This window comes from Sciurus vulgaris, assembly GCF_902686455.1.
Source record: "Sciurus vulgaris genome assembly, chromosome: 6".
Lineage (NCBI taxonomy): Eukaryota > Metazoa > Chordata > Mammalia > Rodentia > Sciuridae > Sciurus > Sciurus vulgaris.
This window is the reverse complement of record NC_136466.1, coordinates 112271158-112296419: the sequence shown is the minus strand read 5'-3', so window position 1 is coordinate 112296419 and position 25262 is coordinate 112271158. Positions and strand designations below refer to the sequence as shown.

Below are 25262 nucleotides of genomic sequence, written 5' to 3'. Positions count from 1 at the left end.
GCTTTCTTAGAATTTTATAGTTTTAGTTCTTAAATTTAAGTTTATAGTCAGTTTGCAGTTATGATTTGTATATGGTGCAAGGAAGGGGCCTAACATTCTTTTGAGTATGTGAATATTCAGTTGTTCTGGCACTATTCATTGGAAAGACTACCCCTGCCCGACCCATAAAATTGTCTTGTTCCTCTAACAAAACATCACTTAACCATTAAAAAAAGTGTGTGTGTTTCTGTACCCTCAGTTCTCTTCTGTTGAACCCTTTATATATCCTCCTGCCATCAGTGCACTGTCTTGATGACCACAGATTTGTAGTAAGTTTTAAAATTGGGAAGTTTTTGCCACAATTGTTTTGGCTACTTAGGATTTTTTTCATGTCTATGTGAATTTTAGGATTAGCAAGTCAATTTTGCAATGAAATTCAGGTGGGAGTTTATAGGTTAGTTGGGAAATACTGACATTTTAATAATAAATCTTCAGATTCATTTATATAGAATCACTTTTATTTAGATATTCTTCATTTTGTTTTAACAATGTTTTTAGTTTTTTTAGTTTTAATAGTTTTTTAGTGGATTCCTTAAAATTTTTGTTCGTACAAAATTGTATCATCTGCATATGTACGACTGCTTTTGTCTTCCTTATTTGAATGCTTTTTTTTTTTTAACCTAATTTCTGTGGATAGAACCTCCAGTAAGATGTTGAATAAAAGTGGAAAGAGTGACCAGCCTTGTCTCATTCCTGATATTAGGCAGAAATATCTAGTATTTCACTATTAACTATGATGTTAGCAGTGTATTTTTTGTAGGTTATTGTTTTAGTTATCTTTTCGCTGCTGTGTCCAAAATATCTGACCAGGACAATTTGAAGGAGGAAAAGTTTATTTGAGGACTCACAGTTTCAGAAGTCTTAAGTTCATAGAAGGCCAGCTCCATTCCCTGGGGCTCGAGGTGAGGCAGAACATCATGGCGAAAGAGTGTGGCAGAGGGAAGCAGCTCACTCACATTGGTGATCAGTAACCAGAGAGATCTCCACTTGCCAGATACAAATGTGTACCCCAGTGCCATGCCCCCAATGAGCTACTTCCTCCAGTCACACCCCACCTGGCTCCAGTTACCACTCAATTAATCCCATCAGGGAGCAATTCATTGATTAGGTCAAGGTTATAATCCAGTCATTCCTCCTGTAAACGTTACATTGTCTCATACATAATCTTTTGGGCGACACCTCACATCCAAACCGTAACAGTTATTGTGTTTTTATCAGGCTTGTTGGGCTTTGTCATATGCTTTTTCTTTGGTTATAGAAATGATCATGTGACTTTTGCTTTCTTTACATTTATTTTGCATTATAGAAGTTAAAGATAGAAATTAGAGTTGCATAAATGGCAGAAGCCTTGGAAATAAGATTACCTATAGAGAATTTGTAGAGAGGAGGTCAAAGATGGAATTTTGAGGAACATAAATATTCAGCCTGTCATGTGGTGTGAAATTTAATTTAATTCAAGTTAATAATTTTAATGAAAACTTCACCTGGTGCAGCAGGTTGTGGTTTTTATTTTACTAGGTAATTATGCTTTCTGCAACTGTTGATATGTCTTAAGAATCTCTGGTAATATATATAAATGTGGAACCCTGGAGAATTTTAAGTATTTAAGGTGTAGTCAAGGGAAGAAAACCAGAATGATATTTTAAAAATGAACATGTATATGATGAGTTGAAAGTAGAACTTTAAACTTCATGAACACTGTTGCATAAATGAGCATTTAAATATACTCTTAGATGGTAAAATTAACCTTTTCTCACCTAGAAGTAATAGTACTGTGAAATAAGATAAATTCAACTTATGGGAAAGTTCCTTCATATAATTAGTATTCTCTTGTAAAAAACTTGAGGCATATATAATAGTTACATAGCTAATCAGGTTTTATATTGAAAACTAGAGGTAGATAGTGCTTTTTCTCATTTATCCTTCTTGTGTGTTTTGAATCACTATTATTAATAATGTATCTTAATTTCATTATCACTACTGTAGTTACTATGAGAAAACCCTGATTTCAAGGCATTAAAAACTGGTAATGGTCACTTAAGCTTGTTGATGGAACTACTGTTAGATTCATGTAAGAAATTTAGACCCATAGAAATATCTTAAGTGCATATTGGTAATTAAGATCTAAATATATAACAATGTCCATTATGTATTCTAAATTTAAACTAATTGATTGTCTTAGAGACTGTTGTAAGAAGTTACTGAATTCTCTAATTAAATCATAAATCAAATAATTTAACATTATTTGGTTGAACTGAAAAGTCTTATCTAACAACTCATTAAATGATATGATTGGTAGAAGTAAGTTAATGAGATGTTTGTTATTAAAGGAGTTCAGATATCCATTTGGGAAGGTCAGAACCCATGTATATAGCAGAGGTCTTAAAAGAAATAAGCAAAGCTCTGCAACAAAGAGAAACATACTTAGACACCACAGATTATTTCCTGATGTATAAAGTGTATTTAGAAATATATTCACAGAAAAAGTGCCATTTCTAATGTTTCTAATTAGTCTAATCCATAGTTCTTAAAAGTTTGAGTACTGAATACTTTTTTATCATCAACAAATAGATCGAATGAGATGATACTCGGGAAAAAAAGAAGGGCAACGTTAAATGTTCAGGTTCTGAGGTTGAAATTAAATACTTCATGTTATAAAATCATCACTTTTTGAATTTGAAATTTTGATAGTTGATGAATTTTGTATGTCCGTAGACAATTACGGTATATATAGTACATGTAGTGAAGTATACATGTCAGTAAAAGGTATTTGTCCTGTTAGATAATACTGGTGGCAAACAAAATACGTGGCTCTCATCACATGTATACATTATGAAATTTAGTAAAAGCTGGGAAACATGTTATAGAATTAATTCATTGCTTTTACCTTATTGATGTAGAGAAAAATGTTTTTGGGAAGATTGTTAACTCAGATTCACTAACTGTATGTATTTTTAATGTGAAAAATTGCTGGGTCTCTGTTCTTACTACAACAGGAAGCATATGTACCTCATTTCTTACCCAAAGTTACCAACTGCCAGTTCTTGATACGATGTTCGTAAGAAAGAAATTCAGAGGCAAAGATTTTGGGCTTCATATGCTGGAGGACTTTGTTGATTGCTTCACAGAAGATGCACTTGGTTTGCGGTATCCACTGTCTTCTCTTATGTATACAGGTCAGTGGACTAAGTTAAAAAGGGTGAGCTGATCTCAGCATCATTTCCAGCTTGTTTCTCCTGAATGTTGTAAATGTATATAGCAATATTAAACAAATTTGGAATTTTTTATTCTCTAGGACTTAATTTTATAAATGTGCTCTGATCTCAGATATATGTCTTTTGGGGATTGTGGTAGCTCATACTATAAAATTCATCCTGTTAAAAGTGTATAATTCAGTGATTATTTACAGCTGTGCAGCTCTAAGTACTAACTTCAGAACATTCTTATCATCCCAAAAGAAACCTTGTACCAATTAGAAGTCATGTTCTATTCCCCTCTTTTTTATATCCCCTGGCGGGCAACCTATTATTTATTTTCTGTCTCTGGATTTACCCATTCTAGAGATTTCATATAAATGAAATGTAGTATATGACCTTTTGTGTCTTGCTTTTTCTTACCATAATGCTTTCAAAGTTCATCCATGTTGTAGCCTGAATTAATGCTTCACTTTTTTTTATGACTGAATAATATTCCATTGTACAGATATACACATTTTAATCCAAAGTAATTGCAGTAATTATATTTCCATAAACAGTATGTGTTTTAGTCAGCTTTTTCTTCACTGTGACTAAAAGACCTGACAATAACAATTTTAAGAAGGAAAAGTTTATTTTGGGGCTCACATTTTAAGAGGTCTCAATCCACAGATGGCTGACTCCATTCCTCAGGGCCCAAGGTGAGGCAGAACATCATGGTTGGAGGGTGTGGTGAAGGGAAGCAGCTGGGAACATGGCGCCAGGAAGGAGATATATATATATTTATATGGGGGGGGGGATTGCTCTGCTCAACTAGGACAAAATATACCCCAAAGGCATACCCCTAGAGATCTACCTTCTCCAGCCACACCCTACCTGAGTTACTACTCAGTTAATGCCTATATGGGAATTAATTCACTGATTAGATTAATGCTCTCGTAACCCAATCATTTCACCTCTAAATCTTCTTACATTGCCCCACACATGAGCTTTTTGGGGAACATCTCATATGTTCCCCAAACATAACAATAACATAACATATAGGATCCATAAAAATAGGATTGCATACATTCTCTACCCTCTTGCCAACATTTGTTATCTGTTTTTAATAATTGTCAGCCTAGTGAGTATAAAGTGGCATCTTACTGTTTTGAATTTGATGTTGAACATCTTTTCATGTTAGCGTTGATCGTTTGTATGTCAGTTTAGGAGAAATGTCTGTTGAGATCTTTTGATCATTTTTTTCTTTGGGTTATTTCACTAGCAAAAACAACAAAATTGCAGACATAAAAAAGTTTTAAGAATGAGGTAACAAGTACTCATGTATCTTACAGCATGTACCCTTAGTGAGAAATGTATCGTTGCTCATACACTTGAAGCCTGCTGTGCACTCCTACTCAGTTGAACACACTCCCTTTCCTCAGATAGGTGCTTTTCTCAGTTTGACATTTACTTCTCCCATAATTTGTTAGACCTTTAATACATATGTGTGTGTCATTGGACAGTATACTATATTGTTTTACATATAATGTAAAGAATATATACATATATATGTTATACAAATAAATATTCTATGAATTCTTCTAAAATTTACTTTCTTTACTCATCTTTTAAGTTTGTGAGAGTCATTCACGGGGGTTCTTTGTAACTGTAATCATTTTCAATACTGTTTAGTTTCTATTAAATGAATATACAATTTGGTGATGTTTTTAAAACCAATAGGGGATTTAAGCCATGTAGCTCTTTTTTTTTTTTTTTTTTGCAGTGCTGGGGAGCTGGGGATCAAACCCAGGGTCTTATGCTTGCGAGGCAAGCACTCTACCAACTGAGCTATCTCCCCAGCCCCCATGTAACTCTTTATTTATTTATTTTTAATAAGATTTAATCCTTGAAAATAATTAGTTTAGAAACAAAATATAATTTATTACTGAATTTTCAGTCCAACATTAGATGTTTATTTCCACTGAAAATCTGTTTTTATTTCAAGTTCTCCCTCTCCCTCTAATATCAAAAGTGATCTCCCAAACTGGATATTACCTGCCCGTTTTGAATAACATTTTCTCTCTAGCTCCATTCATGGGAGTAATATGGGCATTGTATGCTTTAGGATAATTCTGAAATGGATTATCCTAATTATTGCTTTACTGAGTTTTGGGGAGGAATGCAAAGACATCCATCCACTGCAGGTATAGTATCTTAGTACTTAGTCTTTTCTGTGATTTTGTAATGATAAGTAGATTGAATGCCAAATGAATTACAGATGAGTATTTGCTGATTTCTGTCTTTGTCTAAAGTCTTGGTTGGCTTGCGCTCTTGATTTTTCCTTCAATTTAGATGAGAGAGTCCCTGATAGTGTTTTATTGATATCATCTATATAATGTAATAATCTGAAGTAAAATAATTAGAAGTATAAATTTTATTGGCCCATTATAATTATACATAAGAGTAGTACTCATTGTGACCTATTTGTATACATAACATAATTTGGTCATTTTCATTCCCCACTGTCTCCCCTTTCCCTTCCCTTTTCCTTCCTTGTCTTCTCTCTCTGTTTTTCTGGTCTTCCTTCTGACTTTTTTCAGTCTCTGTGGCTTCTGCATCACTATGTTTCTATTTGTGATTCTGTTTGAAGAACACAGTGCTTATTACTACATTTGAAAAATGGATTTCATTCAGTTTTTTCTTCCAACTTTATTAGTAGTAGTTCCTTGATGTTGCAGTATGTCCAGTAGTTCTTTGGTGATTTCCACTTGCTTCCAGTAATATTTTTGTATGTTTTAGGAAACATTGCAGTTCTTTACATTGCAGGTTTTTTTTTTTTTTTTTTTTTGGTACCAGAGATTATACCCAGGGGTGCTTAACTACTGAGCCACATCCCCAGCCCTGTTTTTCATTTTGTTTAGAGACAGGGTCTTGATAAGTGCCTCGCTAAGTTGCCTAGCTTTTGAATGCACCATCCTCCTGCCTCAGCCTCCCGAGTTGCTGGGATTATAGATGTGTGCCACTGTGCCTGGCTACATTGCAAGTTTTTAAGGAAAGAGATGAATTTATTCATTTTCCAAATAGATAATGAGTGCCAAGTGTGGGAGGGTTGGGCTAGCGTAGATGATTAGCTACATAATGGGAAATTGGTTTGCACAGTACTGTAGATACATGGAATAAATAGGCCAAGGGTTTCTACAGCTCAGTTATTGTATGATTCTTAAAAAAATTTAACCATTTCTGCTGCCAAATAGAGCCCCTGACCTTTCACCAATTAAAAAGCTTTTGTAAATGCTTGTTGAGATTATTACTATTGAGCATTCCTAATCTGAAATCTAGAACCTGAACTACTCTAAAATTCGAAACCTTTTGAGAACTGACACAATGCCACAACAAGTGGAAAATTCTACACCATGGCATTGTTTCATGCACAAATTATCTAAAATATTATATAAAATTACCTTCAGGTTGTGTGCATAAGGAGCACATAAAAGAAATTAATTTCATGTTTCAACTTGGGTCCTATCTCTAAGATATCTCATTATGTATATGCAAATGTTCATATCCTTCTGTCCCCCAATATCTGAAGTTGGAACCACTTCTGGTCCTAAGCATTTTGGAAAAAGGATACTGAATTTGTAACTTAAATTTTCCCGTAACTTAAATTTTCCCTTGAGTGATGTAGCACAAATTGAAAAAACAGAGTACTTGAATAAATTTAAGGGTTATTAAGACTAGAATGTCACATATCCAAAATCTACCTTAGTTCCTCTTATTGATCCTCTTTTATTTTGTTTTTGTCCTCTCAGTTTTCTTAAATATATTTATAAAATTTGTTCTAATTAGTCACACATGATAATGCATTTTGACATATTATACTTATATGAAGTGTAACTTCTCACTCATCTGGTTGTACATGATGTAGAGTTACACAGGTTGTGTAATCATGTATGCACACAGGGTAGTAATGTCTGATTCATTCTACTATCATTCTTACCCCCATGCCCCCTCCCCTCTTTTCACTCTCCTCTGTCTAGTCTTAAATGCCTCTATTCTCTCCCCACCCCTTATTGTGAATTAGCATTTACATATCAGAGAAAACATTTAGCCTTTAGTTCTTTGGAATTGGCTTATCGTATTTATAATTTAGCAATAATTTTTATATTTATTTAAACTATTTTTGTCTTTAATATTTATTTTGGTGCCATTTTGTTACTTAATATTAAAACTGAATTATTTCCACAGAATGGGTAGTACAATCAGAAAATTTAAGATATAAAAGGATTTCAGTAAAAACTTCCATTTTGTCCTCTCACACATCTTCTGCTTCTGAGGCAAATAATGTTACCAGTTCCTTATGTATCTTTGCAGACATACTTCTGTGTATACAAACAAACTATATATATGATTTTTTTCATTTCTACACAAATGTTAGATTCATACATCAAACCTTTTATTAATATTTTTTATTAATATATTTTATTTCACATGAATATATAAAGGGCTTCCTAACTAACACTTATTATTGCTTGTGTTCTTGATAATAGCCATTCTGATTGGAGCTAGATGAAATCTTAGGGTGGTTTTAATTTGCATTTCTCTAATTACAAGGTGACCATTTTTTTTTTTTTTTTAATTTGTTGATCACCTGTATATCTTCTTCTGTGAAGTGTCTGCCCAGTTCCTTAGCCATTTATTGATTATGTTCTTTGTATTTTTGGTGTAAAGTTTTTTAAGTTATTTATAAATTTTGGAGATTAGTGGTTGGTCTGAAGTGCATGTGGAAAAGATTTTTCTCCCACTCTGTAGGCTCTCTTTTCACATTATTCATTGTTTCCTTTGCTGAGAAAAATCTTTTTAGTTTGAGTCCGTCCCATTTATTGATTCTTGCATTTATTTCTTGCACTATGGGAGTCTTGTTAAGGAAGTCTGGTCCTAAGCCGAAGTGATGGAAATTCGGGCCTACTTTTTCTTCTATTTGGTGAAGGTCTCAGGCCTAATTCCTAGATCCCTGATCCATTTTGAGTTGAGTTTTGTACAGGGTGAGAGGGCTTTAATTTCATTTTACTGCATATGGATTTTCAGTTTTGCCAGCACCATGTATTGAAGAGGCTATTTTTCTGCATTGTAAGTTTTTGGCACCTTTGTCTAGTATGAGAAAACTGTACTTATGTGGGTATGTCTCTGTGTCTTCTATCCTGTACCATTGATCTACCTGTCTGTTTTGGTGCCAATACCGTGCTGTTGTTGTTACTATTGCTTTGTAGTAGAGTTTAAGGTCTGGTAGTGTGATGCCTCTTGCATTTTGATATGTCGTATCATCATTCTCATTTTCCTCTAAGAATTTTTTTATCTCCTCCCTGATGTTTTCTGTTATCCATGCTTCATTCAGTAGCATTTTATTTAGTCTCCAGGTGTTGGAGTAATTTGTTTTTGTTTTGTCCTTGATTTCTGATTTCATTCCATTATGTTCTGATAGAACACAAGATAGTATCTTTTTTTGCATTTCCTAAGGGCTGCTTTGTGGCATAACATATGGTCTATTTTTGAGAAGGTTCCATGTGCTGCTGAGAAGAAAGTGAATCTGCTCGTTGATGGATGGAATATTCTATATATGTCTATTAAGTCTAGGTTACTGACTGTGTTATTGAGTTCTATGGTTTCTTTGGTTGGATTTTGTTTTGAAGATCTACCTAGTGGTGACAGTGGTGCGTTAAAGTCACCCAGAATTATTGTGTTGTGGTCTATGTGATTCTTGAAATTGAGGAGGATTTGTTTGATGTACAGGGATGCACCATTGTTTGGGGCATAAATATTTACTATCGTTATGTCTTCCTGATTTATGGTTCCCTTAAGCAGTATGAAATGTCCTTCTTTATCCCTTCTGACTAACTTTGGCTTGAAGTCCACTTTATCTGATATAAGGATGGACACACCCGCTTTTTTACTGAGTCCATGTGAGTGGTAGGTTTTTTCCCATCCTTTCACCTTTAGTCTGTGGATGTCTTTTTCTATGAGATGAGTCTCTTGCAGGCAGCATATTGTTGGATCTTTCTTTTTAATCCAATCTGCCAGTCTATGTCTTTTGATTATGAGTTTAGGCCATTAATGTTCAGGGTTATTATTGAGATATGATTTGTATTCCCAGTCATTTAGACTTATTTTTGGTTTTTATCTTGAGTTGGTTTCTCCTTTGATTGGTTTTTCCTTTAAGGTAGTTCCTCCCTTTGCTGACCTACATGTTGTTTTTCATTTCCCCCTCATGGAATATTTTGCTGAGAATGTTCTGTAATGCCGGCTTTCTATTTGTAAATTCTTTTAACTTTTGTTTGTCATGGAAGGATTTTATTTTGTCTTCAAATCTGAAGGTTATTTTTGCTGGTTATAGGATTCTTGGTTGGCATCCATGTTCTTTTAGAGCCAGGCCCTTCTAGGTTTTAGGATCTGGGCTGAGAAATTTGCTGATATCCGTATTGGTTTCTCCCCTATATGTAATCTGATGCTTTTCTCTCGCAGCCTTCAAAATCCTATCTTTATTTTGTATGTTAGGCATTTTCATTATAATGTGCCCTGGTGTGGATCTGTTGTGATTTTGTGCATTTGGTGTTCTGAAAGCCTCTGGTATTTGACTTTCCATTTCATTCTTCAGGTTTGGGAAATTTTCTGATATTATTTCATTGAATACGTTATTCATTCCTTTGGTTTGTATCTCTGTGCCTTCCTCAATTCTGATAATTTTAAAATTTGGTCTTTTCACAATGTCCCATAGTTCTTGGAGGTTCTGTTTATGATTTCTTACCATCTTCTCTGTTTGGGCAACTTTATTTTCAAGATTAAATATTTTGTCTTCATTGTCTGAGGTTCTGTGTTCCAAGTGGTCTAGTCTTTTGGTGATGTTTTCCATTAAGTTTTTTATTTGGTTTATTGTTTTCTTCGTTTCAGGGATTTCCTTTTTTTTTTGAGAATCTCTTTGTGTTGAAATGATCTTTTGCTTCCTGCAGTTGCTCTTCAACTACTTATTGGAGTGATCATTCATTGCCTGCTATCTTAACTCATCCTTTGCTTCATGAATCATTTTAAATATGTGTATTCTGAACTCCTTTTCTGACATTTCTTTTACCATGCTGTCACCAGATTCTTTTAATATAGAATCTAGGTTTGTTTGAATCATCTTCTTCCCTTGTTTTTTCATGTTGTTCACGTATCTTCCTCTCTAGCAGTGCAGATCTGGGGTATTGCAGTTTCTTCCCTATAAGCTTACAGTGACCCTATAGATTTCCAAAACCTTTTCTTTAAGGGGGAGATCTGTATTAGTAGTGTGAGGTATAGACAATATGCAGCCCTAATAGCTCCTATGAAGACGTTAACAATATTGTTATAATGAACAATGAGTTTAATTATTATCTACAGTATAACAAGTAGTTTTGCAATAAGGTCTGCAGTTTCTAATGGAGGACAAAAAGGATGGGGAGGGGTGTAGGATGTAGCTGTTAATGGGATAAGAAAAGAGTATATAGAAGTTCTAGATCGTAGAAAGAGTGAAAGTGTAATCAAAAGATGTTGGTTAGTAGAATGAGAAATGGGAGAGAGAGACTGAGGAAACAGGTAAACAAAAGGAAAATAGAGCATGAAAAAGAAATAAAAGCTTAAAAGTGGTCAGTCTGCTGGCTACCTGCAGACGATCGGCAGGTGAATCTTCAGTGGTGGGTGATGGGTAGATTAAAGGCAGGTGATGGGCAGGCAAGAGGCATGCAAATGGCAGGCAAATGGCAGGCAAATGGCAGGCAAATAGGTGCCAGACAGCAATCTGTACTCAGGGTCTGGCAGACTGCAGGTGATTGCAGTAGACAAATGGGGTAAACAGCAGGGGATCGATAAGCAGCAAAAACTGCCTCACCAGGAAACAGATATCCTCTGCTTGAAACCTGAGTTATGGAGCCACAAGGAGTGCAGCCTCCTTCTAGTCCACCATCTTGGATTTCTCCTCTAATGTGACATTTCTTATGTTGCTTGTTTCTATACTATGCTGTGGTTAACAAAAACAGAACAAAAAACCAAAAAAACATGGGCTAATAGTCACGGGTTGGTTTCTTCCTCATGGTACATGTCCATTAGTAGCCATCTTTGTCTTCCTTACCCTAGGTGACTGAGCAGCTACAGGTTGATCATCCTTAATCAGAAAATTTGAAATTTTAAATGCTCTAAAATTTGAAATTTGCTGAGCATTGACATGAATGCCACAAGTGGAAAATTCCACACCTGACTTCATGTGATCAATCATACTCAAGATGTAGGCACACCAAGAATATTGTATAAAATTACCTTCAGGCCATGTGTATATAGGATGGATATGAAACATAAGTAAGTGTTGTGTTTATACTTGGTTCACATTCCCAAGATATCTCATTATTTATGTGGAAGTGTTCCGAAATATGAAACAAAGCTTTGAATTCAAAATACTTCTGTCTGAAGCATTCCAGATAAAGGGGTATTAGACCTGTAATACCCAGAACGTTGCCAGTGAGGTGTATGTGTGAGCTTCCCTCAACCAGAAGCCCTCTTGCCCCACAGAAACCTCTCTTGTAACAACTGTGGGCATACTTTTGTGACTTGAAAAGAGGAACAGGAAAACTCCCAGTTACATGTCAAGCTGAACTTGGGGAGGCCTACAAATATGCATTTCTATTAGATGTTTATAATTTATTCATAAGATGGAGTAGTATTGTAGGGTCCATACATACAAGTATACAGATTCTATATTAAGATTTTGTCATAGTTGTTTTAGTTTATTTTTAGAGAACTAAATACAGATTGAGCATCCTTAATCTGAAATAATTCTTTGACATCTATAACTTTTTTGAGTAGCTTTGGGCTCCAAAAGTTTTGAATTTTAAATTTTTAGGTTAGGAATTCTTAACCAGCTCAAATATTTTATATTGCACATAGTTCTGAAATCTGAAACATTTCAGATTAGGGATATTTAGTCTGTATACTATCTGTTATAGATGGCTTTGATGTTCTCTTTGAAGCCTTCCCCTCCCTAGTCTCATCCCTCTTTCTCCTTTTCTTCCCAGACATAATTGCACTCCTGAAGTCGATGTGCATCCTTTCTGTTCATGGTTTCATATTTATGTTCAAATATTATTTATTGTACTTCTGATTTTTTTCCCCCAAGTTTTTGTTACATTAAGTATATGTGTAATGTAACATTTATAATTTTTTTCTTACTTTTTTCTTTTGGTACTGGGGATTAAACCAGGGGTGCTTAAGCACTGAGGTACATTCCCAGCTTTTTTGATTTTTTATTTTGAGATAGGGTTTTGCTGAGTTGTTTAGGGCCTTGCCAACTTGCTGAGGCTGGTCTTGAACTACCTTACCCTTCCAAGTCAATGGCATTACAGGTTTGTGCATCCGTGGGCAGCTAACATCTACCATTTTTGGTGAATAATTCAGTGGCTTTGCACACAGTGTTGTGTATCCATCATTGTTGTTTATAATTAAAGCATATTTTGATCATCCCCAGCGTGAACTTTCTACTCATTAAATAATAATTCCCCTTTTGCCTTTGCCTTTGGTAATCTGTTTTCTGTTTGTTTTTTTTTTTTTCTTCTTTTTTTCCCCCTTTGAATTTTTCAATTCTAGGTATATTACCCAAGAGGAATCATACAGTATTTGTCCTCCTGCCCCTGGCTTATTTCACTAAATATGTTCTTAAGGTCCATCATGTTGTAGCATTTATCAAAATTCATTCTTATGACTGAATAGTATTCCACTGTATGAATATACCACATTTTATCTGTTCATTTATTATTGGTTATTTGGTTGTTTCTACATTGTGGTTATTGTATATATTGTTTCCATAAACATTAGTTTACAAATATCCGACTTTCTGTTTTTAGTTCTTTGGGATATGTACCCAGGAGTGAAATCCACAGGGTCCTGTGTATTAACTTTTTGAGGAACTGCTGAACTGTTTTCCATAGTGACTTTACCATTTTATTTGTTTAGGCTTTTTTTTTTTTTTGGTGGTGGTGGTGGTGCTGGGGATTGAACCCAGGTCTTTTTGCATGCAAGGCAAGCACTCTGCCATTGAACTTTTCCCCCAGCCCCTATTTAGTATGTTTTTAAACTTTATATAAATGATACCATTTTGTACATGTGTTGACTTGTATTTTTAGATTCATTAGTGTGTTAAAACTTTAGGGATTTTTTTTTTTTTTTTTTTTTTTTTTGGGGTGCTGGGGATCAAACCCAGGGCCTTGTGCTTACAAAGTAAGCACTCTACCAACTGAGCTCTCTCCCCAGCCCCTCTTTAGGGATTTTATAGGATTTTTTCCTCATAAATGATACTGCTTCCTACTTTTCTTGAGTTGCTTTGGTCATGTTTTGGTATCAGGGTTATTCTAGCACTATTTAGGAAGCTTATCTTTCATCTTCTGTTTGTCAAAACAATTGATATTTGAGATTTCTAGAAAATAAATGTCTTTTTCAGCTTGCAAACAATACTTTGAAAAGTATCCAGGAGACCATGAACTCCTTTGGGAAGTAGAGGGTGTTGGACACTGGTACCAGCGAATACCAGTCACCAGAGCATTACAGAGAGAAACACTTAAAATCACAGGTAAGAATGTTTTCACCTTGAACACAGTTCAATTTAAAAAGAAGTGTCTTATAGTAGTGGTGTCTTACAGTCCATAGCAGTGGTGCGTTATGTCATCTTTCTAGGAACAAACCCTCTTGTCTGAAGTTTGAATTTGTATTATGTATTGACTTTCAAGTCACTAGTAATGAAGGGACCTAGAAGAGCCTGGCTGAATGTAGCAGCCCAGTAGAAATTGGTGGATACAAAAATGAACATAGATACTGAAATAGCATAGAGTAGCCTTTTGGGGTCCAAAGGTGGTCATCACAAGCTTCTCTTCCCAGCATCATTAATACTTAAGATAACAGACTCTCATAACAGTAAGGATTCATTGTAAGTTATTGTAGAGGAAACATTCACACCTAGATTTTTAGTACCTTTCTGTTCAGATTGCTCTTCAGAGTGTTTATGAAAATCAGTACAAATGGTGTTATACTTAAAACCAAATATTGATTATATTATAATTCAGAAATGTTTTCTGCACACAGCAATTTCTCAGAATGAAGCCAAAAGACCTGTGTCTGGAGAATATGGTCTTGCAGCTGTTCCAGAGTATGAAGTGGGAACTGAGGACAATCAATCCAGTGAGATGCAACTAACTGTAGGTACATTATATGTTCATTAAAAGAAGTACTCTAATGTTTCGATTTCTTTAAAGCAGATTCAGTTTTAATTTAAGTTTTAAATGTTCTAGTTCATTTCCAGAAACTTAGATAATTTCATCTCCATTAGTTTTCTTGGTACCTTCTGTGTGTTTACTAAGGATTTACTAAGGATTGAATTTGCTATGAAAAATACTTCTAATCATGTTAATACGAATTTTACAAGCTAATTAGAGGAAATTTAGAATAATATAGAAGACAATAATAATCTGCAATCCTGCTACTCAGATATAGCCACTGCTATAATTTTTGTATATATACTAAATAGTATATGTTATAAGCATGCATTTGTATATATTTTATATTTGTCTTTATTCTTTTACACTAATTCTTGTTGCTTTTCTTTGTTGATATAATATCGTAAAGCATTTTCCGTGGCTTTACTGTTTTAAAACATGAATTAGCACTTATATTCTTTTATGTAATAGAATACCATTTTTAATTCCTTAACATAGAACACAAGTTTTTAACTTTTTAATTGATCCAGAAGCAAACACTTTTATACATAAATCTTTGTGCACATGTAATTATTTCTCTGCACATAGAAACTTCTAGAGGTGGAAATAATAGTAAGTTAAAGCTTTTGTATCCCCCCGCCCACAGCAAGTTTGAGTTTATATGTGCTACGTCTTTGTAGAAGGAATATACTTGGCAAATGTTAGGTATCCTGCAAATTGAAGAACATGTTTCATTACTGAATTCACAGAACTTACCAGATCTTTGTCTAGTACTGATGTTTTTGGTATGGCAGAATAAGTCCCTGTTTTCTGTTACAGTCTAAACTCCTCAGATGTACACAGGTTCATTTGGTATTTGCCAAGTATAATAAAATCAAAGTAGGACGTCTTCCCTTCCCATAATCATATTGAGGGAAACTATTTTAATATTAAGCTAAGTAATTTTAAATGTCTCATTTTAATGAGAATACATCATAGCAACACTTTGTCATAAGGTTGACAGCACAAATTTTCTTTCACTTTAGAAATTCATATTCTTCATGTTAGTTTAATGTTTTACTTAATTCAAGGAAAATATTCACTTATCATTAGCTATATATTTTATATCTCTTTTTATCAGTAACCACATGGGAATGTAGTTTTTTCAACTACATGATTTGTTCTTTAGGCAATTATGATGTTTTTATATGCTTTTCCTTACTTATAAAATATTAAACATTTTGCTTTCATATCTTTATCTTTTATTTATTTATCTTTCTTTTCTAGTTGAACTTCTTGAAGACAAGATTTTTATCATACCACTTGTCACAGTTACTCCCTTGTTTGTGTTCTATAAATAGACTAAAATATTTTTGACAAATAATTTATCATATTTATGGGGCACAGTGTGATACACATGTGTTCATTGTGTCATGATCAAATCAGGCAGTTGGCATGTTCATCACCTTAGTCATTTGTTTTTTCTGTGTGTTGGGAACATTTAGATTCTTCTCTACTGGCTATTTTGAAACTTATTAAATATGTCAACCATAGTTTAAATAGAGCTTCTGAAGTCTGTGTATCTACTTTATGGTAGGATTTCAATAAGTGTGAGATGGATGAATGAATGGATGCTCTTTATAATGGAATAGGTATACCATGGGAAGCATGGGGCACACAAAGTTATGGTTCTCGTACCCATGGGAAATAGTCTATTGTTAGAAACAGAATTAAACAAATATACTACAGGATAATTGCCTTAATTATTTCAGCAAATGATTGGAGGTATATATCAGGGGAAGATTTTAAAAGGCATATGGGAGTCTGGTCACAAAGATTATTAGGACATTTTGAAAGATAGCATGTAAAAAAAGAAACCACATAGGTGTGAAAGAAAATGGCATGTTTAATATAAAAGATTTTTTTTTACTGAAGAGTTTGAAAGTTTGTATTCTATGCAGTGATAAACCATTAAAGCTTTTAAATTACTATTTTAGGCAAAGTTGTGACATAGTTTTTGATTTGGAACCATCATTCTGTCATGGTGGTGGAAAGGATCAGACAGAATAGTATTAGAATGAGGGATACCAGTGAGAAGGCTGTTGGAATAGTTCACGCTAAAGATAATTAGGGCCCATACTAATGTAGTGGTAATGCAAAGGACAAGGCAGTTCTGAGAGATTCAGCTAAAATTGACAAGACTACGATTGATTGATTGATTGAGGGATAGGAAGAAAATGGTCCTGCTCCATAGGTTTCTGGCTACAATGACAGAATTGCCATTAGCCTACATAGGGAGTAATATTAGGAAAAGATAAGGTTCATTTTGGGGTAGGCTGTATGTGAAATTGAATGGGCTGTCCACATGGGAGATAATTCCTTTGGAAGTAGAGTTTTGGAAATCAGGATAGAAGATGGGGAGCTTAAGTTGTGTATTTAGATTCATTAGCAAATAAATGTTGAGATAAAGATAAGTAAAAAAGTGAGGAGAGCAGGTTGCTGAGGACAGAATACGGGGAAACTCCAGGGTAAATCTATAACTTACTAGATACTTAGGTTCTTAGGTTTATAGTAAATTGAGGCTATCACAACATTTTCACTTTCAAAGTAAAATTTAACAAAAAGAGCTAGTTGAAAAAGTCAAAATTTTTTTCTTTGAAACTGAATGAAGTAGATCCATATAGAGGAAAAATAGTTTAAAATGTTAGATTTTAATCTATATCTCTATTTTAGATTGATTCTCTAAAGGAGACCTTTGCAAGCACATCTGAAGGTAAGAAATTCAGCTGATCCATCAGTAAGTGTTTGAAATACTGAGGATTGGGCATGTATTTATGCATGTGTGACACTGGAAGTGAAGACTTACCCAGTTCTAAGATCCAGATCTAGGTCCTGAGGCCATCACTGCCCCTGGTTTTGCTGTGTGTGAGCACTGAGGATGCTGTAGTACCTCTCTCTTTTTCTTGCTTCCTTACCTGTGAAATAGGGATGGAAATGTCTACACTATTTCCCAAAATCATTGGAGAGAATATAAGAGACAATGCAAAAACTCCTTTCAAAACTGAGAGGTGATGTGAATTAATATTGAATGAATATTGACCTAGTTATTTCATAATTTAGATATTTGAATGAATATTGACCTAGTTATTTTATAATTTAGATAAAGACATCTTGTTTTCTTTACTCCTTGTTAGGGAAGGGCTAACCTGTGTGGCAGTGGGGGTATATGTAAACTAACACAGTTCTTACATTTTTGTATATTTTATTAGATAGTCCTTACTGCACACCACCAATTGAGTACAGTTTTGCTGTTTTTTCCTCAGGTCATGAAAAAACACCTGTTTCTACTCGTACTCGAAGCAGTCATCTAAAGCGGCCAAAGATTGGGAAGCGGTTTCAGGATTCTGAATTTTGTGGTTCCCAAGGAGAAGAGGAGAAAACTGCCCAGACCTCACTGACAGCTTCAGTAAACAAGTAGAGGATTGTTTATTTTACTCCCCCTTTTTTTTCTTATTCTTTCTTTCATGCTATCGGGTACTTAGTACTTTAGGCGGGGGCTATTTCATTGTCTAGCATATGCCTTTGGTGTGGGAGTTTATCTTTGAATTCTTCAAGATTTTTTTTTTTTTTTTTTTTTTTTTTCAGTGCTGGGGATTGAACCCAGGGCCTTGTGCTTGGGAGGCAAGCACTCTACCAACTGAGCTATATTATTGATTATGCTTCCCAAAGGTGTTTCCTTGACAGTATAAGGAACAATTGCTAGTAAAAGAGATTAAACTCTCTATTGAATCTTTCATGTATGAAAATCAAGAATATTCTAGTCATTTTATTATCCCAGCTGTGTCATTATCACCATTTTGAATCCAATGGTATAGTTTTTAGTACTGACTGAAGCTTAGTCAACTTTTGAAAATCCTCAATTTTACTTATAATTGATCCATTTTGTTGGACTATTTGGATATAATTTGTAAATTGATGACAACCATAAATAATATAATCAGTTCTTAAGAAAACTTAGTAGTCAACTAAATCAACAGAAACTAGGTTGAAAATGCTATCCTCTGCTTTCCTCTGATTTTTAAGAATTTAAACTTTATAATCAAATTAGACTTCAGCCCAACAGGTTCTATCAACCATTCCCAAGTCAACTATTTATTTAATTCATAGCTTTGTCCTTTTTTCCCTTTACTTTTATTATTTTTTCATTATCTTTTTTTTTACAGTGGTAAATATTCAAACCAATTTTTTTTCATACATGTATATAGGGTAATAATGTCTGTCTCAATGTACCGTACTCCTCATCCCCACCTGAGCTTTTGCCCTTTTTGCTGTCATATTTTTTTCTAGGTAGAAGATTCTATATCTATGCTAATTTCATTACGTAAAGAATTGGAAATTTGCATAATTAAGTGTGTACATGCTTTATTTTATTAAAGAATACACGATGTTAAAAACAATATTTAAATCTAGTAATTTGTGAAAAGAGTAAGACTTTAGATAACCCCATGGTTTTTTCTCACTGAGCTGGTAGTACCCTTTTAGAAGGAATGTAATAATGCATTTTAAATTGAACATCTCAGAATTATTGTGGAATTTGGTTGCTTTTCATAAACAGAACAGTAACTAAGAATAAACACTCAAATGCTTCCTCAAGTACAGTGAAGAGCAAAATGTCATCTTTGCCCTTTAAGAATTGAATGCCTCTTGGTAAAGACAGACATGTACATAGCTAGGAGCACTGCGGGGCAGAGTGTGATAGAGCAGGAATAAAGATGAACAATGCTGAGGGTGCAGAGGAGAAAGGGCGTGTGTTCAGTTGGAATGAAGAGATTTGGCATTTGGTGCTAGGGTTTCCAAAGATAAAAAGACAATCAGCAAAGTTGGGAAAGGAGATTTTCTAGTCTAAAAAGTTAACTAAGTATGATCTGCAAGCTAAATTGCCACTCAATTTTTAATTTATTTTTTAACTGCAGTTATTTTCTTTCATTGCTGGGAATCGAACCCAGGACTTTGCACATGCTAGGCAAGTGCTTTGCTGCTGAGTTATACCCACATCTCTGCCACCTATTTTTGTCCCATTTTTTTTTTTTTTGTAATTTTTTTATTGTAAGATACCCATGGTCATTAGGTTTATGTATCTTTTATTATGATTGATTTTTGCATTAAAATATTGAAGAGTTGAGAAGTCAGAACAGACCATATGGTCTACAAAGATTGAAGAAAAAGTTACTGACCCCTGATACACACTAGTGCTGTCCAGTAGAACTTCCCACAGTGGGCAGAGATATTATTTATATGCACCTGCCTGGTCTGATACCGTTAAGGACTTGAAGTGTGGCTAGTGCAACTGAAGAATTCGATTTTTAAATTTCATTTAATTTTAATTAATTTAAATGTAAAATAGTGACTTGTCTTATGGCTACTGTATTAGTGCAGATATAGAATAAAGGAGCAGTATGAGCAAAGGCACAAAACTAGGAGGAATGTTGAGCAAGTTAACTGATACATAAGGTAAACAATAGCCTCTATCTAGTAGGAAATAAAAAATAGTGCTCTGGTTACCTTAGGCGCTGAGAGGAGGTATACTTTATTCAAAGAGCTTATAGAAAGCCCTGCACAAATTTTCTTTTTTTTTTTTTTTGCACTGGGCATTGGTTCACTTAACCACTGAACCACATCCCCAGCCTTTAAAATATTTTATTTAGAGACAAGGTCTTGCTGAGTTGCTGAGGCTGTCTTTGAACTCAAGATCTTCCTGCCTCAGCCTCCCAAGCCTCTGAGATTACAGGCCTGCGCCACCACGTGCGGCTGTCTTCCAAGTTTTCTGAGCTGGTCTGTCACAAGTACAAAGCGGTGTAGTAGGAAGACAACCCTTAGAGCTTGAGGAAGAATGCTGCAGGTCCAAAGATGAGTTGAGAAGAAGTTACAGTGCTCTACAGAGAAATTGGGGCCAGAAGCGAGCTGTGAAAGTGGGAATAGAAAGTGATATTTTTGAAAGGCATTTTGGAGTTACTACTAAACCATTATAATTTATTGTCCATGCTGATATGTTTGCGGAATGACAGGAACATTATTAGTAATTGGGCTTGGGTTGTTGCTTAGTGGAGCATGTGGTTGGTATGCAGGAGGCTCTTGGTTAGATCCCCAGCATCACAAAAAATATAATAATAATGCCAATATCCATAATTTTGGATAAAAGTGGTAAACTCAGAGACTGTTCAGGTAAACTTGGGATATATGTTCATTCCAGTAGATTAAGAGCTGATAATATATAGGTAGAATAATGAATCTAGTTCACATGATCGAGAAGGAAGAACAGTGTGGGAAAGAACAAATTTATGAAAGAAGAACAGATTGGTTTTCCACCTGCAGTTTTTCCAGTTGTTGATTGGCGGATACTATTTGATTCTCTGAAATGTTACTTTGTTAAGAAAGGATTCCTGAAATTTTATATTGATCCTTAATAGAACAGGGAAGAACGGTTTTCTTTTGTTTTCTAGATTAGAGTCTACTACGCGCATATCAGAGAGCTCAGAAGAATTCCTGGAAGAAGAACCTGAGCAGAGAGTGATTGAATTTGAGGATGAAAGTCGTGATAAAGATGTCCGGCCTGTACCTGAAACCCAGCCACGCCTGGAAAAGCAAGATGAAAAAGTATGAGGTCACTTGTTAAATAAGATGAATGAGTAAACTAAGCTTTAGCTTTCTTAATCATGTATTGGTAGAATAATATAATGCTATATTTAAAAGGATTAGTGTTAAAAAGCAGATAATAAGGGCACCTAGGTACTAAAGTTGGGGGAGAGAATAAAGTTATAAGATTAATTTACTTCAAGCGGAGTTTATAGAAGTTGGAGTTGTATCACATATAAGTAGGAATGTTCAAGTACTAAGATCCTGCAGTATACTTTAAATGAAGGAAAGAAGGAAGGAAGGAAGAACTGGGGATGGGATGTAGCTTAGTGGTAGAATGCCTGTGGGTTCAGTCTTCAGTACTGCAATTAAAAAAAACAAAAACAAAAACATGTAAATTGATTTGTGGAATTACATATACTGAAGAAGTACACAACTGATGTGACCTTACAGAACTAATTAGAATGCTTTTAGGTCCAACATGCCTTCAGTTGCTTCCTATTTTGATTAGAAGAGTAGAATCTGTTATTCAGAATAAAAAATATTTAACCATGCTTCATCTTATAAATTCCTGTAGAAATAACTATTTATTTTTAAACATGGAGAAAATAGGCAAAGCCTTTGTAACTAAGTTTACTATTTATCTGCTAGACTTCTGTTGTGTTTCAAATATTTTTTTCCTCTTCTTTCCTCTTATTTTTGTCCTTATTTTTCTTTAATAGCTTCAGTCCTTTCTACAGATTCCTTTTTTCACATGTATTTGAGTTTCTTGAAAAAATTTTTAATTTTTCCCAAATGTATACAGCAGATGAATAACTACATAACTGTTATTTTCCTAAGTCACTCCAATTTAACTTATCCTTCTTCTACTTCATAAAACTGCATTTATTTATTTTCAAAACCGTATTTTAAAATAGCATTTTATTGTAGGAAATTGAGAAAATAAAAATACATACAGAAAAATAAAGTTTAAAAAATTTAAGATTTATATGCACCTATGATGATATTTTTTTTCTCCTTTAGAATAAACTAGTATACTAAATCTACTATGCTTCATATAACCTGCTTCAATCACTCTTGAGCACATACATGCTCTTGTAGATCAGAAGTGACAACTTCCATTTTAATGCAGATGGCTTTCCTTACCTGGGTTAACTACTTTCCCCTCCTAGAACTTCTCTGGTCCCCTGGCTTTATAACACTCAATATATTTGTTTGTGTGTGTGTGTGTGTGTGTGTGTGTGTGTGTGTGTTTTATCTCTGAAGTTTTGTTTGTAGTAATGTGTGTATGTATGACTCTGCTTTTGTCCACTTATTGTGGACATTCTAGAAAATATTATCTTTGGTTCATGGTCTCTTTTGAAAACACATTGTCTAATGACTTTAACTGTTATCTCTATGGGGATGGTCAGTAATTCTAGATTTTTGATATTTATTAAGATTCTGGTCCCATAATGTCACTTGCCTACTCAGTATTTTTATTTAAATAGTTATCTTCTGTCATCTGAAATTCAACAAAAATCTCTGTTCTTTTGTTTTTTTTTTTTGGTAGGAGGGGGTATTAGGAATTGAACCTAGGGGTGCTTTACTACTGAACTGTACTCCAGCTCTTTTTATTTTGAGACAGGGAGTCTTTAAGTTGTTTAGGGCCTCACTCAGTTGTTGAGACTGGCTTCAAATTTGCTATCCTACTTCTCTGCCCCCTGTGTAGCTGGGATTACAGGTGTGTGCCATCTCTATTCTTTGTGTGTGTGTGTGTGTGTGTATGTACTGAACCTGTTTTCCTGTTTCTTATCTCTGATTCTGTTCTCAAACCTAAAACTTGAACGACTGACCTTTTCTTTTTTATTCTCACTTTGTTACCACAGTTAATTTTTTAAGCTTTTGATTTATCTAATTTTCTTTAACATTTCTCCCACTCCAGTTGGTCCTTTTATTAGTTTATTGTAATTACCTTATGTAATTACTTTATGTGTGCATCTGATTCTGCATACCACCTGGTATAATAATAAAATGTATATTAATTATAGAAAAAATTCTAAACTGGACATGGTAGCACCCACCTATAATCCCAGCTGCTCGAGAGGCTGAGGCAGGAGAATCATGAGTTCACAGCCAGCTCAGTAATTTTGCAAGACCCTAAGCAACTTAGCAAGACTCTCTGTCTAAATAAAATACTTGAAAAAAAGGACTGGGCATGTGGCTCAGTGGTTAAGTGCCCCTGGGTTCAATCCCCAATACTAAAAAGAAAGAAAAGAAGAACTTTGTAGAAAAAAAAAAAATTATAGAAAAAGATAAATCTCTGACTTCAACATCTTTTTGGAGAACCTTTCTTTATTTGCTTTCAGGGATCCTGTATTCTATTTCTGAACACTCAAATGTATTTGTTTTCTAATTTTAAGATGGTAATAAAATTCCTTCTAATTATTAGAATGTCAACAAGATTAACTTGAAATATTTAACATTAAATAGAAGTAAATTGATAAACACTGGAAGAAGAATTTCAGAAATTGGAGGATTTATGTTATCAGATCACCTTCCATATTTTAATGTGATGCAGGGAGCCAGATTGTTCAGAAATGACCCTGGGTTGATTGACAGTGAGCTAGCTGGGAACCGGGGTTCTCTTTTTCCCAATACGAAGCAGCACCCAAACTCTGCTTCCCAGGAGACTTCTTTTGGCAAGGTAAACTAATTCCCCACAGGCCCCAAATATTCCCGGTGCTGAACCTTAAAGTGCTGGCTTAAAGTCTAGACTCCCTCTGGTGTCTTTTTACTGAAAAACTTCCTCTTAGAATTGTCCTTCAAGAAATACAGGGGGTTGGGGCTGGAGTTGTGGCTCAGTGGTAGAGCACTTGCCTCACATGTGTGAGGCCCTGCATTTGATACTCAGCACCACATATAAATAAATAAAATGAGAGATCCATTGACAAAAGAAAAAAAAAAAAGAAAGTACAGGGTCTTTTCACTAAATCTTAGACCCATACTCCTGCCCCATCTCCATAATAACATTGGGAGTATGAGCCTTTTATGGAATCTTTGTTGACCTTTCCTTCTAAGTTTTCCTTTTCCTCCAGTATTACTATTACTGCAAGAGAGTTAAATAATAGTTCTAACTATAGTTCTGACTTACAGTGTTTTAACTCCATCACGATTTTTGATGGATAATAGATAGGAGCTGAGAAGGGCCGAATCTTGTGTTCCAAAAAATTTGTAATAAGGATCCTGCTTTTCTCTTCTGCTGTAGGACTCTGAGTTAGAGCCTGTGAATGGTGAGGTAATGGATGATACTCTTAAGACTTCGCTTACAACAGAAGAGGAGGACTCCGTTAGTGAGGGTTTAGAAGAAGAATTAAAAGTGCAGTCTTTTAATTCTAGTGAAGACACTATAAATCTCGTTCCACTGGTGGTAGAATCCTCAAAACCTCCTGAGGTTGTTGCACCAGATAAGGTAAGGCAGAATTACCTCTCCCCCTTTTTAAAATCCTTGAAATGTATTGTTATTAGTGCCAATGAAGATAGAGGGGGTTGTATATTATATTATCCTCAACCTTCATTTGTATAGCATCTGCCTTCTGAATTCAGTCCCTAGCAACTAACTGTCCCTGGCCCAAAAGGCATATCTACTTTATGATAACAAAATGAATTTTTACTTTGTAGACTGAGGGAAATGCTTAGAAAATTGAATAGAACATGATTTACCAAATATTTGGGTACTTACTGCTTTCATAGTCTATGACCAGTACAGTAATTTTGTTTTAATTAAGGAGACAGAATTGATTAATGGACAAAGAATCTTGGTGAAGTATTTGATAAAAAACTTAATTCTTTTATAAATATTCCAACTTAAGACTAAAATATTATATTACATTGCTTTATTAGTGTCTCATCTAAATTGCTAAATAAAACTTACATTGCCCTTAGCTATTATCTAATGAAACCATAGTCAGATTTAGTGGAGTAGGATATTGTCCATATGCCATAAGGAATTCTCACTTCTGGCTCCAGTAATACCAGGAAACTAAAATCTTAGAGGTGATTCATAGTTTTGAAGAATCTCAATATAAAATTTAAAATGTCCTAAGTACTTTCTGAGGTAAAATAATTATTCATTATATCTAGTAGTGTATTAAGATTACTATGAAATAACTTTTGAATAAATTGGTTTGTATTC

The 25262-nt window shown here is 34.4% G+C and overlaps 1 protein-coding gene across 9 annotated transcripts in view; it reads left to right on the top strand.

Moving 5' to 3' along the window:
* The window catches only part of FAM169A (family with sequence similarity 169 member A), a 66262-nt gene that overhangs the window by 39099 nt on the left and 1901 nt on the right, over positions 1–25262 (top strand). For all 9 annotated transcript variants that reach the window (XM_079144088.1, XM_079144089.1, XM_079144085.1 and 6 more), the window contains 7 exons: positions 3036–3215; positions 13708–13836; positions 14346–14458; positions 17189–17228; positions 17779–17929; positions 20956–21109; positions 24336–24539. In XM_079144088.1, the coding sequence (XP_079000214.1) occupies positions 3036–3215; positions 13708–13836; positions 14346–14458; positions 17189–17228; positions 17779–17929; positions 20956–21109; positions 24336–24539 (971 nt within the window). The remainder of the gene's footprint in view (positions 1–3035; positions 3216–13707; positions 13837–14345; positions 14459–17188; positions 17229–17778; positions 17930–20955; positions 21110–24335; positions 24540–25262) is intronic.